Raw genomic sequence first — 15,207 nt, 5'->3', positions numbered from 1 at the left:
TAATAGGGACTGGGTTTTTGCCATGTCGTTGCCCAGTCTGGTCTTGAACTCCTGGGCTCAAGCCATCTGCCAGCCTCAGCCTCCCAAAGTGCTGGAACTACAGGCATGAACCACCATGCCCAGACTTATTTTAATTCTAATAAAGCAGCTAAAATTACTACATGTGGCTGCGCGTGATGGCTCACACCTGTAATCCCAACACGTTGGGAGGCCGAGGCAGGCAGAGCACTTGAGGTCAGGAGTTCAAGACCATCCTGGCCAACATGGTGAAAGCCTGTTTCTATAAAAATAACAAAAATTAGCTGCGCATGATAGTGGTGCCTGTAAACCCAGGCACTCGGGAAGCTGAGGCAGGAGAATCACTTGAACCCAGGAGGCAGAGGTTGCAGTGAGCTGCGATTGCGCCACTGCACTCCAGCCTGGGCCTTAGAGCTAGACTGAGTCTCAAATAAAATAAATAGAATTTAGTATATGCAAATTTTTATTGTTTTTCGTTTAGTATATAGTAAGCATTTCCCCAAGTTATTACTGTCTTCATCATTGTTCTTAGTTATATGTTACAGTTTTCCAGTAACTATTTAGAGACAGGACCTTGCTCTGTGCCCAGATTGGGAGTATAGTGGTGCTATCATAGCTCACTGCAGCCTTGAACTCCTGGGCTCAAGCGATCCTCCCACCTGAGCCTCCCAAGTAGGTAGGACTATAGGCACGTTCCGCCATACCCAGGTAATTGCATCAAGTCCCTTTTTTTTTTTTTTCTATTGAGATGGAGTCTCACTCTCTCACCCAGGCTAGAATGCAGTGCAACCATCTCCCCTCACTGCAGCCTCTGCCTCCTGGGTTCAAGCCATTCTCCTACCTCAGCCTCCCGAGTAGCTGGGATTATAGGTGCATGCTCTACCACACCTGGCTAAATTTTGTATTTTTTAGTAGAGATGAGGTTTCACCATGTTGCCCAGGCTGGTCTCCGACTCCTGACCTCAGGTGATCTGCCTCCCTCTGCCTCTCAAAGTGCTAGGATTACAGGTGTGAGCCATTGCACCCAGACACATCGAACAACTTTAAAAGGTTAACTTTGTTGGGCGCGGTGGCTCACGCCTGTAATCCCAGCACTTTGGGAGGCCAAGACAGGCGGATCACAAGGTCAGGAGTTCAAGACCAGCCTAACCAATATGGTGAAACCCCGTCTCTACTAAAAATACAAAAATTAGCTGGGCGTGGTGGCGCATGCCTATAATCCCAGCTGCTCGGGAGGCTGAGGCAGGAGAATCCCTTGAAACTGGGAGGCAGAGGTTGCAGTGAACTGAGATTGTGCCACTGCACTGCAGCCTGAGTGACAGAGCAAAACTCCATCTCAAAAAAAAAAAAAAAAAAAAAAAATGTTAACTTTAGTCTGGGTGTGGTGGCTCACACATTAGATTAGAGCCTAGCGCTTTGGGAGGCCTAGGCTGGAGGATCTCTTGAAGCCAAGGGTTTGAGACCAGCCTGGCCAACATAGCAAGGCCTCATCTCTACCAAAAGTTTCAAAAATAACTAGGTGTGGTGGGGTAGTGTCTGCCTGTAGTCCTGGCTACTCTGGAAGCTATGCTGGAAGGATGACTTGAGCTGCAGTGAGCTGTGATTGTGCCATTCACTCTAGCCTGGGCAACAGTATGAGATGCTGCCTCAGAAAATTTTTAAAAAAGGTAACATTAACTTATTTTTTTTGAAACTGAAAAGTATAAAGAAAAAATTTTAAATATAAAGAAAAAATTTTTTATCTTTCTTCGTTCTAGGACCTCAGATTAGCCTGTGTGAACTTTGTGTGTGTGTGTTGGTGTGTAGGGGAGTTAGTAAGAAAACTATATTTGAAGAATAATGAGAAGATAACAGCTGTCCACCTGTTTCTATGTCTCCAGAAACAACACCATTAACATCTAATGTGTCTAGAAAAAAAGATGGTGGGCCGGGTGCGGTGGCTCACACCTGTCATTCCCAGCACTTTTGAGGCTGAGGCAGGTGGATCACCTGAGGTCAGGAATTTGAGACTAGTCTGGCCAGCATGAATGAACCCCATCTCTACTAAAAATACAAAAAATTAGCTGGGCGTGGTGGTGCATGCCTGTAATCTCCCCCCTACTTGGGAGGCTGAGGCAGGAGAATCGCTTGAACCCGGGGAGGTAGAGGTTGCCATGAGCCGAGACTGTGCCACGGCACTCCAGCCTGGGCAGCAAGAGCAAGGCTCTGTCTCAAAAAAAAAGATGGTTTTCTCTGGCATTGGTGATTGTCCTTTCTGTACACACGAAAGCATCATGCTTTGTACACTGTTCTGTTCTTGTTTGGTTCACTGTCTGCATGGGAAAGATGAACTAAAGCCCACTGGGAAGGCTGTTCGTTTATGGGAATCAGAAGGTTGTTTGCTTCCTTTAAGTTCAGCCCTTCCTGGCACCTGGTGCCCTTGTAGTTTATGGGGAATGTGGTGGCCACATTGTCTCATATCTCCTGCCTCATCCCATCAGCCAGTTCACTCTGCCTGAACTGTTGCACAGGGTGTCGGTGATGTGTGTCCACATTACACAAAGATGGTACTGATCATTAAGAGTTTATCTCCAAAAATTTTTTTTATTTGATTTTAGAAAACACATTTTTAGGCTGGGCATGGTGGCTCACACCTGTAATCCCAGCATTTGAGAGGCCAGAGCAGGTGGATCACCTGAGTTCAGGAGTTCCTTACCACCCTGGCCAATGTGGTGAAACCCCGTCTCTATTAAAAATACAAAAATTAGCTGGGTGTGGTGGTGCACACCTGTAATCCGAGCTGCTTGGGAGGCTGAGGCAGGTGAATCCCTTGAACCTGGGAGGCAGAAGAGATTGCAGTGAGCAGAGATCCCACCATTGCACTCCAGCCTAGGGGACAACAGCAAAACTCCATCTCACAAAAAAGAAAAGGAAAAAAATACATCTTTAACCTGGAGACTAGGGAATGTAATTTTAAAAACACTGAAACGCCTGACAGTAGATTTCTCTTATCACTTCTATGTATGGATCAAAGAGGGTCTTACCAGGAAATTTATTGTTATTGCTAATAAAAATGGAGTGGAGTGGGGAGGGGGCAGAGAGAGAGAGAGAGAGAGAGAGCGTGTGTGTGTGTGTGTGTACACGGCATTTTGCCATATTGCCCAGGCCAACACGCCCGGCCAGGAATACCCTTTTTTAAAGAAATTGACAAACATAGGTTTTGAGTCTCTTAATTGAGACCCAAATGTCGGCACAGTAGACAGCTACCATAATTTCTGCTACTAACTAAGGATAAAGAAGTCTATCTGATTTTGTTCTCTTTGCATATGGTTAAAGATTAAAGTTAGCAAGTTTTGGCATTACTACTTCTGAAATTTTGTGAGGTCACTAAGTTATATTGGGCTCATTTTAAAGATACTTAGATTTTTGGTAAATTTGTTTCTCTAGTCTCAAGCAGTACAGCTGGGTGATTGTCATGTACATGTTCTTGTGTAATATGTGAAAAGAATATCTAATTAAAAGCAGTATTTAAGATTTCAGAAGTTACCGCACCTAGTAATGGAATTTGTGCCTTTATACCCACACCCACTGCCTTCCAGCCACAAGGATCTTTTTTGTTTGTTTGTTTGTTTGTTTTGAGACAGAGTTTCGCTCTTGTTGCCCAGGCTGAAGTGCAATGGTGCGATCTCAGCTCACTGCAAACTCCACCTCCTGGGTTCAATCGATTCTTCTGCCTCAGCCTCCTGAGTAGCTGGGATTACAGGCATGCACCACCACACCTACCTAATTTCTGTGGGTTTAGCCATGCTGGTCTCAAACTTGACCTCAGGTGATCTGCCCTCCTCAGCCTCCCACAGTGCTGGGGTTATAGGTGTGCGCCACCGCACCTGGCCCCAGCATCATGTTTGAGGCATCTCAGAACACGCTTTCTCTTCACCCAGATCTCAAGAATTTGTTGATTTTAGTCCCATAAAACTAGCTTAACTTTTAAGTTAGGATCAGAAACTGTGTTTGTTAACTAAAACAGTTTAATTCAGGGTCTCTCATAACATTAACTTGTTTTCTTCATGTTGATTTTGAAAGGATTAAAGTAGCTTTACAGACTAAGAACAATTCTCTTAGGCGTAGGGGGTGCTAGTGAAATAAAACTATCCCCAACTGCAGAATTGTGTACATAATTTGATCACGTGTGAAATACAAGTGAGCAGTGTCAGGGTATACAGAAAGCATGCAAGACAGAAGGCATCGAAGCAGCTTCCATTTGAGTCATTACTTCCTGTTGTACTGGCACTCTTACTGTTTCACACATTAACATTCGTAAACTGCAGTCCTTAGAATTAACATGTGAAAACCAGAGAAAGGACTAACCAGTCTTATCCCTTAAGAGTACACTGCCCTTGAGGTGTGGCATTGTCCATACCTAATTGCAGTGATGCTCTGTGTGTGCAGGAGGCTTTCCTCATGGTTAAAACGTCCCTTTCAGATAATGCTTTTAGCAACCACTGTTTGGTCAGAAATCTCTCTGACAGTGTTGCTGTGCACCCTGCCTCCCCAGAGAGCGCTGGAAGCAGGTCGCTGGGTCTGCGCGCTCATGTTAGGGGCTGTGCCTTGCAGGCCTTTCTTGTTCTGTGGACGGTTTACATCAATCTATACTGTAGATCATTCGAATTCCTTTATACAGTCTAGGAATGTTTAGGTTAGAAACTATGACAACTGAGCTTCTTGGGTCATGAGGTAATTTCCCACAGATGGGTTTTAATCTCAAGAAAATAACTGCTATGGATTAGATTTTGATGTATATTATATTAACCCTTTGACTTTTACACAAAAGTTATAATGGTAAAATTGATCCTCTGTAATTTATGTAGGAAATTGAAGTCCTTCCCTAAGCCGTGCTTGCATATTGAAGCTGATTGTATTCTTGAGTGATTAAAGATGTCAGCAACTGTATCCTCAGCCTTTTTATACTTCAGTCATACTTAAAATTAACAGCCACGATCTTGGTCAGCCTCCATTTATGACATTCTCTTGGGAAAATAAGACTTTGTTTAACAAGGTGATTTAGTTTTTACTTGTATTTCGGGAATATTGTCTAATGTGGCTAGGGTGAGTGTGCAGAGTGGCTTGTGCTAAGCCTAATTGAGCCTGTGCCTGTAAGGATCAAGGTGTTTCTGAGCTTGCTGGGATCCCTGGGCTCACTTGGGAGGGAGAGTGGGTTTTCCCTGAGCCAAAAAAGCTGCTAGACACCACCCTGTGTGCTCTTAGGATTACCGTGTGAGCATCCTGACAGCTTTTCACCAGTAGCGGTTCATGGTTACTGAGATGGCTTTGAGATTCTGGTTGCCAGGTTGCCACTGACCCTTGTTCCCTGAAGTAGCTTCCCCTAGGTCTTCTTGTGATAGCTATCCTAAACTTCAGGTTGGGATCCTTTTTTTTTTTTTTTGAAATGGAGTCTTGCTCTGTCACCCAGGCTGGAATGCAGTGGCCCCATCTCAGCTCACTGCAACCTCCACCTCTTGGGTTCAAACAATTCTGCTACCTCAGCCTCCCAAGTACCTGGGATTACAAGTGCCTGCCACCACACTCAGCTAGCTAATTTTTGTATTTTTAATAGAGACAGGGTTTCACCATGTTGGCCAGGCTGGTCTCAACTCCTGACCTCAAGTGATCCGCCCGCCTTGGCCTCCCAAAGTGCTGGAATTACAGGTGTGAGCCACCATGCCTGGCCTAAATGTCAGTCTTACGTACTTGGATTTGTAGGGAGACCCAGATTCTTTCATGAAAAGTGCTGCTTAACAGATTTTTCTTTTTATAACCCACCACCATATGTTGAGTAGTATTTTAGACATTGTAATATTATGTAAAGCCAGTAAATAATCATAATTATCTTTTATTTACCTGGCCCTACATAGACATTTTCTAAGTTCTGATGAATGCTGAAGAAAAGTTCTCTGATTTATAAGAGACAATAGTTTTCAGATTTTCAATTTACTTTTCTCACCTGCTTCATCACATTATTCCACAGTTGTTGATTGTTGTGCTTGTCTTTCTGTTTCAGATCTTACATCTCTGAAGTGGCGTTGAAGAGCACCAAACTCAGAAGATGAGTGAGCTTGACCAGTTACGGCAGGAGGCCGAGCAGCTTAAGAACCAGATTCGAGTACGTAGTTGTGTGCGCTTGGTTTTATTAATCATTTGAATTGCAGGTTAGATGTTATTTGTTTTAGGAAGAATGGGTTACAGAATGACTTCTGTGTTTTATATTGAAATTGAATCTTAGTTGGCCTAGGATGTACTAAATATAGATCTAGATACTTGGCCTAGTACATTGTTTTAGGGATTTTGTTTACTGTATATAATTTGTTATTTGAATATACACCAGATATCTCCATAGAATTTATAAGTGTCTTTTGCACTCTTTATCATAACCTTGAAAGTTTGCTTGTGATACTCTGGGCCACTTATTAGACTGTGATATCTGCCTCCCTCCCCTGAATATTGGGTCTTTTAAGTTGACAGCAAAAAACTTTCTTAAAAACAAGAGTATTAACAACAATAAAAAAGTATTTCAGGGCCGGGCGCGGTGGTTCACACCTGTAATCCTAGCACTTTGGGAGGCCGAGGCGGGTGGATCACGAGGTCAAGAGATCGAGACCATCCTGGCCAATATGGTGAAACCTCGTCTCTACTAAAAATACAAAAATCAGCCAGGTGTGGTGGTGCAGGCTTGTAGTCCCAGCTACTCGGGAGGCTGAGGCAGGAGAATCATTTGAACCTGGGAGGCGCACGTTGCAGTGAGCCGAGATCACACCACTGCACTCCACCCTGATAACAGAGCAGGACTCTGTCTCAAAAATAAAAAAGTATTTCAGGTATACCTGATAATTTTTTTCCTAATTTTGAAAGGGGATCTTCCCTAGTGGTGATGATTGGAATCTACAGCTTTTGATAGACTGCTAGATGGAGCAGATATATCAAAATCCAAGATAGAGGCCAGTTCCACTGGACTCACTTCTGGAATGCAGTTTGGGAGGCCAAGGCCGGCAGATTACTTGAGGTCAGGAGTTCAAGACCAGCCAGGCCAACATAGTGAAACCCCATTTCTACAAAAAATGTAAAAATTAGCTGGATATTGTGATGTGTGCCTATAGTCCCAGCTACTCAGGAGGCTGAGGTCAGAGGATCATTTGAACCCAGGAGGCGGAGGTTCCAGTGTGTCAAGATTGTGCAACTGGGCGTCAGAGTGAGACCCTGAAAAATAAAAATAAAAACAACCGTATGTAAATAAACTGCATTGTTGAAAGAATACCTTTCACAGAATTCTAAAACATTCAATTCCAGTCTGTGACTGATACAGAATGTTAGATTGCACAGTTCATAACTTTTTTTTTCTTTGATAACGGAGTCTTGCTCTTTCGCCAGGCTGGAGTGCAATGGCATGATCTTGGCTCACTGCAACCTCCGTCTCCCAGATTCAAGCGATTCCCCTGCCTCAGCCTCCTGAGTAGCTGGGACTCAGGCGCGTGCCACCATGCCTGGCTAATTTTTTTTATTTTAGTAGAGACAGGGTTTCACCATGGCCAGGATGGTCTTGATCTCCTGACCTCATTATCTGCCTGCCTCAGCCTCCTAAAGTGCTGGGATTACAGGCGTGAGCTACTGTGTCTGGCTTTTTTGTTTGTTTGTTTGTTTTGTTTTGAGAGAGAGAGTCTCGCTCTCCTCAGTGGTGAGATCTTGTCTCACTGCAACCTCTGCCTCCAGGGTTCAAGCAATTCTCCTGCACCAGCCTCCCGAGTACTTGGGATTATAGGCCTCTGCTACCATGCCTGGCTAATTATTCTGTTTTTAGTAGAAATGAGGTTTCACCATGTTGGCCAGGCTGATCTCGAACTCCCAGCCTCAAGTGATCTGTCCGCCTTGGCTTCCCAAAGTGTTGAGATTACAGGCGTGAGCCACTGCTCCCATCCTGATAACCTTTTTGAAAAGGGAAGAGCAGTAGGTCTAAACGAAATTTGTTCTGCTCCTTCTGCTTTTGTGAACTAGCACTTCTAGTAAATATTTTATAGAGAAACACTTAATGTCAGTATTTGTTTCCATTCTGAAACTGCTGATATGAAGAGGAAGAGTAAAAGAGGCAGACTTCTCAGGAAAAACCAAGTCTTCACTATGATTTTAGGTTTTGTCCATTTGATGTAAGAGCTTACTCTTGTTTGCTCTGTCAAGCTTTAGCTGTCCTTCAGAGTGTCACTGTACAGGAAGCTGGCAACATTTAATTCATGTCTGAGTAACAGTTTATAAGCTGGGCTTGGTGCTGCGCACCTGTAGTCCCAGCTCCTCAGCTGGATCACTCGAGCTCAGGAGGTCGAGGCTGTTTAGTGAGCTGTGTTCACACCACTGCACTGCAGCCTAGGTAACAAAGTGAGACTCCTTCTCAAAATAAAATAAAAACAGTTTATTTTTCTGACTCAGTACAAGAATGAAGCCTAATTATTTCCTTTTAAATGGCCCATTATGTGTTTAGAAAGCCCACCAGGAGTTGGAGAAGGAAACACCAGCATCATTTTAGGCAGCTTGTTCCTGAACTTGTGGAAAAATAATGGAATTCTCTGAGATTTACAGTCAAAGAGAAACTCAGATATCCTCTACTAAGTTTACCCTAAAAATGTCTTGGACAGTAGTGTGATTTGGCCTATTTTAAGATATTTTGTTTTTCTATTTGTGACCTATACGTTGCTCACAAATAGTGGACCTGGATCTATTCATAGCAGATGAAAAGAGCTTGTACAACACAGGTAAAAGACACGCAAATTAAAAAAATTAAGGCCTAAAGGAGCTGTTGCACCTCCTCCCGAGGTTTGAGCCCTGTCATGTTGTGACTTCCCCAGGGCCTTCTTGCACAGGGGGCTCCCTCTTGGGCTGGTACGAATAGCACGTGACACTCCCGAACATGCTCTTGTTGCCACATAAAAAATGTAAAAAGAGATAGGGCCGGGTACCATGGCTCCTGCCTGTAGTCCCAGCTTTGGCAGACCAAGGCGGGAGGATTGCTTGAACCCAAAAGTTTGATACCAGTCTGTATGATGAAGGAAGACCCCCTCTCTTTAAAAAGAATAAAAAGAACGAAACAGGTCAAATTAATCCTAGTTAAGGTTTTTTGAGTTTTTAGTTTGCTTGTTTTGAGACAAGGTCTCGCTCAGTCGCCCAAGCTGGAGAGCAGTGGTGTGATCACAGCATCACAACTCACTGCAGCCTCCTGAGTAGCTAGGCCTACAGGAGTGCACTGCCGTACCTGCTGATTTTTTTCAGTTTTGTAGAGACACAGTTCAGCATGTCGCCCAGGCTGGTCTTAAACTCCTGGGCTAAAGCAATCTTCCTGCCTCAGCCTCCCAAAGTGCTGGGGTTTACAGGTGTGAACCACCACGCCTGGCCCAACAAATTTTATCTAAGGCAATATAGCTAAAATGTTATTATTCAATATGTAATTAATGCATTTTATTTATTTTTTTACTTTACCACAAAACATGGTGACTGTGGGCAGTAATTAATACATTTTAATTGAGATACTTGACACTGTTTTTGTCCCAAGTCTCCTGGCTCCCTTTCCTGTGCTCAGCCACATGCAGCTTGTGGCTCCATAGTGGGACGTTGACTAGGTGAGGCGCCTAGCTGCTTTATCTCCAAAGTCACAGGGACTGTACCTTGTTAGCTCCTCTGCACGGGACAGGGACAGCAAAAGCTGTTTAAGTCCTTTTACCCCAAATGGGAAAGGAAGGTTTATTTTTAAAATGTAGAACATTTTTTCCTGATTGCCCAAGGAATACACACTTGTTAAAGAATGCAGAACTTGGTGAATCAAACAAGAAATTATAGATGATTCTAAAAGATGTTTTTTCTTTCTTAGATTTGTTTTTCAGCCAAAAGACCCTTAAAGGATCTTGCATGTTCCTTTTCATTATTATTGAGGAAACAGGCTCTCAAAGAGATGCTGATTAAAATACACAGAGTAGCTGATGGAGTAAGAAAGCTCCACAGGATGCACAGGTGTAGGTGTGTTCTGGAGCGGCGTGCCACCAGTGCAAGGGAGCCAGGGTCCATTCGTGTGAGAGGCAGCAGTACTGAGGGCCTGGTCCATTACAGTTGGCAACTCCATGCTGAGCAGGGCCCAGGCTTTCATTTAGGATGAAGCCTAAAGTAAGTGTGCTGCTGTGTCATTTGACATAGATCCAAAAAGAATGAGAAATCAGCTGATTAATGGCTTGGACATGTTCCTCTCTGATTTAGGTGGAGTATCTGCAGGAGTCCATTAAACTGGAAATTAATCTGAACTTGAAACTTTTATTCTTTGTTAAGCAGTTACAGAGCTTGTTTCCATTAAAAGACTTCCTCCTGCAGTCTTGAAAGTTGAAGGTGTCTGTTCTGCAGCGTGCTGCACTCAGTTACATAAGCTGGTTGTTGGCTAAAATGAAGACTGAATTGAAGTTATCTGTTTCGTTTTTGCAGTAGCTTTTCCCTCTGTTTAGCAGTAGTGTCACCACAGTCTGTTACACTGCACCTTAAGAAATTAATTTTAGTCTTTGGATACTAACCAGGGTGAAGTTGCTTAAATCTCATGTTTTATTTTCTCCATTTTAAGTTTCCTTGTGACATTTTAAAATCAAAGGCTTTAATCAAAGGCTATAACGTCAACAAGCATAGTATTCAGAAATAAATATTAAACTCAGTACTTGCCAGGTAAAAATTCATTGACAAAAAGGCCTTTGCTGCTCCAAGTATTCTTCATCTCCCTTTCTCCAAATGTTACTGCTCGCATACACATACTCAGTTACGTAGTTTTTTTGTGTTTTAATTATAAAGCAGAATGACCAATAATAGTTTAACTAAAGATGAATTTGGAATCTATAAATTTGGTATATTTATAGTTATCTATCTATCTATCTATCCATCTATCTATATATATATTTTTTTGAGATGGAGTCTCGCTGTGTTGCCCAAGCTGGAGTGCCATCACGATCTTGGCTCACTGCAACCTCTGCCTCCCAGGTTCAAGCCATTCTCCTGCCCCAGCCTCCCCAAGTAGCTGGGATTACAGGTGCCAGCCACCACACCTGGTTACTTTTTGTATTTTTAGTAGAGATGGAGTTTCACCATATTGGCCAGGCTGGTCTTGTACTCCTGACCTCAGGTGATCCACCCACCTTGGCCCCTCAAAGTGTTGGGATTACAGGCATGAACCACCGTGCCTGGCCAATATATTACCATATTATCAGTTTATAAATACTCCCACAAGCTTCCTAAAATAGAAATCATTTGCAGTGAGCAGTTTGCCCTGAAAGCGTGAGCCACTGGGAACTCCTCCTCCACCTCCCCCACGTGGGGACCTTTGGATACATGACTGTAAGGGCTGCACCTGCCATTTGCCATTTTGAAAGTAGGTGGTCAGATGACAGCATATAAACACATTTTTCTTACTAGAAATTGTCAGCCAGGCGAGGTAGCCCTCACCTATAATCCCAGCACTTTGGGAGGCCAAGGCAGAAGGATCATTTGAGCCCAGGAATTCAAGATCAGCCATAGGCAACGTGTTGAGATCCCCATCTCTACCAAAAAATAAATGTATATACAAAAATTAGCTGCACATGATGGTGCATGCTTGTAGCCTAGCTATTCAGGAGGCTGAGATGGGAGGGTCACCTGAGCCCAGGAGGTCAAGGCTGCAGTGAGGTATGATGATATCACTGTACTCCAGGCTGGGCAACAGAGCTAGCTCCTGTCATAAAAATAAAAACATACATAGTTTAAAAAACAACAAAAAAAAGGCCAGGCATGGTGCCTCACACCTGTAATGCCAGCACTTTGGGAGGCTGAGGGTAGGCGGATCACCTGAGGACAGGAGTTCGAGACCAGCTTGATCAACATGGAGAAACCCCATCTCTACTAAAAATACAAAATTAGCCAGGCATGGTGATGCATGCCTGTAATATCAGCTACTTGGGAGGCTGAGGCAAGAGAATCACTTGAACCTCAGAGGCAGACCTTGCAGTGAGTCGAGATCACGCCATTGCACTCCAGCCTGGGCAACAAGAGCGAAACTCATCTCAAAAAAAAAAAGAAAAGAAAGAGATCAGGTGCGGTGGCTCATGTCTGTATCCCATCACCCTGGGAGGCTGAGGTGGGTGTATCACCTGAGGTCAGGAGTTCAAGACCAGCCTGGCCAACATGGTGAAACCTCGTCTACGGAATATACAAAATTAGCCAGGTGCGGTGGCACACATCTGTAGTCACAGCTGAGACAAGAGAATCACTTGAACCCGGGAGGTGGAGGCTGCAGTGAGCCTAGATCGTGCCACTGCACTCCATTCTGGGTAAGACAGAGTGAGACTCTGTCTCAAAAGAAAAAAAATTGTGATATTTCTTTAAAATTATAGCTACACTCAAATTTTTAACCTTTTAATTAAAGCCATTGTTTCATTTTCCTTTATGATATCTACCTTTCTGTTTATAAACATACATTCTCTTTTGAGATTTCCAGGTCTATTTTCTAGTAACTATGATCTCTTAGTAATGAAAACATTTGAGTTAGCACTGGTAGATCCCTTCACACTGCTTACCTGCTTCTGAAAGTCATTTACAGATGAGAAATGAGAACAGCAGCCAGAGAGGCTCATGTGAATCTGATTGTCTGACTCAAGGTCCCTTGCTCTTTTTCCATAGAAATTATTTATTTTTCTTTATTTTCTTTACTTTTTTTTTTTTGAAATGGAGTATTGGTCTGTCACCCAGGTTGAGGCTGGAGTGCAGTGGTGTGGTCTCGGTTCACTGCATCCTCTGCCTTCCAGGTTCAATTGATTCTCCTGCCTCAGCCTCCTGAGTAGCTGGGATTCCAGGCACACCCCACCACACCCAGCTAATTTTTATAATTTTAGTAGAGATGGGGTTTTGCCATGTTGACCAGGCTTGTCTCGGACTCGTAACCTCAGGTGATCCACCCACCTTGGCCTCCCAAAGTGCTAGGATTACAGGCGTGAGCCACTGTGCCCGGCCTATTTTCCTTAAATTTTTAAATTTTATTTTTAATGGAGATGAGGTCTCACTTTGTTGCCCAGGCTGGTCTTGAACTCTTGGGCTCTAGCGATCCTCCTGCCTCAGCTTCTGAAAATGGTAGGATTACAGACATGAGCTACTGCGCCCTCCATAGAATTTAGAATTAGCTATTGTTTCTCTTGAAAACAAAGTACTTAGTTAATGCAATCTGAAGAAAAGTTTTTTGGGCTGGATATCTGGTCCTTTTTAGACTTTTTCTGTGGGCCACAGGTTTCCTGACCCTACATGGGCTTTGTAAAAAGAGCAAGATGTGTGTGTGCCAGCCACTGTGTGCAGCAGTGAGGGCACAGGTAGCACCAGGTCCCAGAGTGCTTGGGTGCTGCCCCAGCTTGCAGTGTGGTCTCCTCAGTGCTGGGCACAGCTGCAGGCTTCAGGAGTATTGTGTGCAGGTCTCAGACAGATTTTGGTGTTACTGATTCTCTGTTCAGCGTGGCCTGGACAGTCCACAGGTGGCAGTAGGTTGTGTGGGCTGTTGAGAGGGAAGGAGTGAGTGCGCCATTCTTCACGCTCCGCTTGCACTCCTTGCAGTGTATGAAAGCTCTTTCTGAAACTTGGGTGTGTGTGGACCTAAGATTGAATGTATCTGAAACGTTGCTAATTTCTCACTGTCCTTGTTTCCCAGGATGCCAGGAAAGCATGTGCAGATGCAACTCTCTCTCAGGTAAGAGCCCACTGAGTCATGCAGAGCCATCTACCTATGAGGAGGCTGGCGTGGGTGCCCACACCTGGAGCCTCGGGAGGGCTCTGCTTGGGTTCTCTCCTCCAGAGTGAGGATGCCAAGCCAATGCGTGGAATGTTTTTATTAAGAAGTCATTCTGATGGTAGGCATAGGAATTAGAAGGGCTTTTTGAGATGAAAACAAGATATATCAAGATAATTATTAAATAATTATCTTCCTGTTACAGAGGTAATATTTGTAAAATATTGCTACTACTCTCTTAAGGTATTTTGAAGCTCCTCTCCTTAACAGAATCTGCCTCAGAACTTCGATTTCTAATATCCAATTTGGCAATACCTCAAAAAGTTCGATCTAGAATTACTGTGTGACTCAGCAGTTCTACCATTACGTATATGCCCAACCAAACTGAACGCGGGTTTTCTAACAAACACATGTACGTGGATGTTTGTAGCAGCACCATTTACAACAGCCAAAATGTAGAAACAACTAAAATGTGCATAAGTAAGTGAGTAGATCAACAAATGTGGTGTCTCTTAAATTCCCCTGGAGTATTACCAGCCGTTAAATAGACCTCAGTACAGTCAGAGGCTACACTAGGGATAAGCCCCATAAATATTACGATACGTGAAAGAAGCCAAACAGAAGTGGCTATGTTTTGTGATTCTGTTTCTATGAAATACCTAGAATAGTAAAATGCATTGAGACAGAGTGAACTAGTGGCCAGCAGTGGCATTAGGGGAGAGAGGGGAGGAGGTGAGGGACAGGGACTGACTGCAAATGGATGTCAGCTCTCCTTTTGGGATGATGAAGATGTTTTGGAACTAGATGCAGGCAGTGGTTGCAAGTCCATCCTAGCGCTTTGGGAGGCCGAGGTGGGTGGATCACTGGAGGTCAGGAGTTCGAGACCATCCTGGCCAACATGGTGAAACCCCGTGTCGACTAAAATACAAAAAATTATTTTTTGTATTTTAGTCGACACGGGGTTTCACCATGTTGGCACGGATGTTATCCTGTGGTGGCACGCTCCTGTTATCCTGGTTACTCAAGAGGCTGAGGCAGCAGAATCGCTTGAACCCTGGAGGCAGAGGTTGCACTGAGCCAAGACCACACCACTGCACTCCAGCCTGGGTGACAGAGTGAGACTCTGTCAAAAATAATAATAATAAAAGTAAAAATAAAATAAAGTCCAAAGAATTGGACAGAAATATGAAAGCAAAACTATATTCATACTTCTAATGAAGATGTTTAAATTTTTTAATTGTTCAAATGCTTTAGGGGATGCACTTTAATTGAGGTTAAATTGTAAGTTAAAGAAAAAGAATTAGGCTACATAGAATTACCTGAATTTCAATTCTCAGAACACTTTGGACTGTCCATTTTAAAAAACCCACTATTGTAATACACTTACTCCATTTGCCAACCTAAACTCA

At 43.6% G+C, this 15,207-nt stretch overlaps 1 protein-coding gene across 4 annotated transcripts in view; it reads left to right on the top strand.

Moving 5' to 3' along the window:
* GNB1 (G protein subunit beta 1) overlaps nucleotides 1-15,207 on the top strand; it is a 100,493-nt gene that overhangs the window by 56,554 nt on the left and 28,732 nt on the right. For all 4 annotated transcript variants that reach the window (XM_021667456.2, XM_064371977.1, XM_012467888.3 and 1 more), the window contains 2 exons: nucleotides 6,056-6,157; nucleotides 13,721-13,759. In XM_021667456.2, coding sequence (XP_021523131.1) covers nucleotides 6,101-6,157; nucleotides 13,721-13,759 — 96 coding nt within the window. In that variant the 5' untranslated portion in view covers nucleotides 6,056-6,100. The remainder of the gene's footprint in view (nucleotides 1-6,055; nucleotides 6,158-13,720; nucleotides 13,760-15,207) is intronic.

The sequence above is a fragment of the Aotus nancymaae genome, unplaced genomic scaffold, assembly GCF_030222135.1.
Source record: "Aotus nancymaae isolate 86718 unplaced genomic scaffold, 86718_ANA_hifiasm-v0.15.2.pri h1tg000250l, whole genome shotgun sequence".
Lineage (NCBI taxonomy): Eukaryota > Metazoa > Chordata > Mammalia > Primates > Aotidae > Aotus > Aotus nancymaae.
This window is presented reverse-complemented; position numbering and strand designations above follow the sequence as displayed.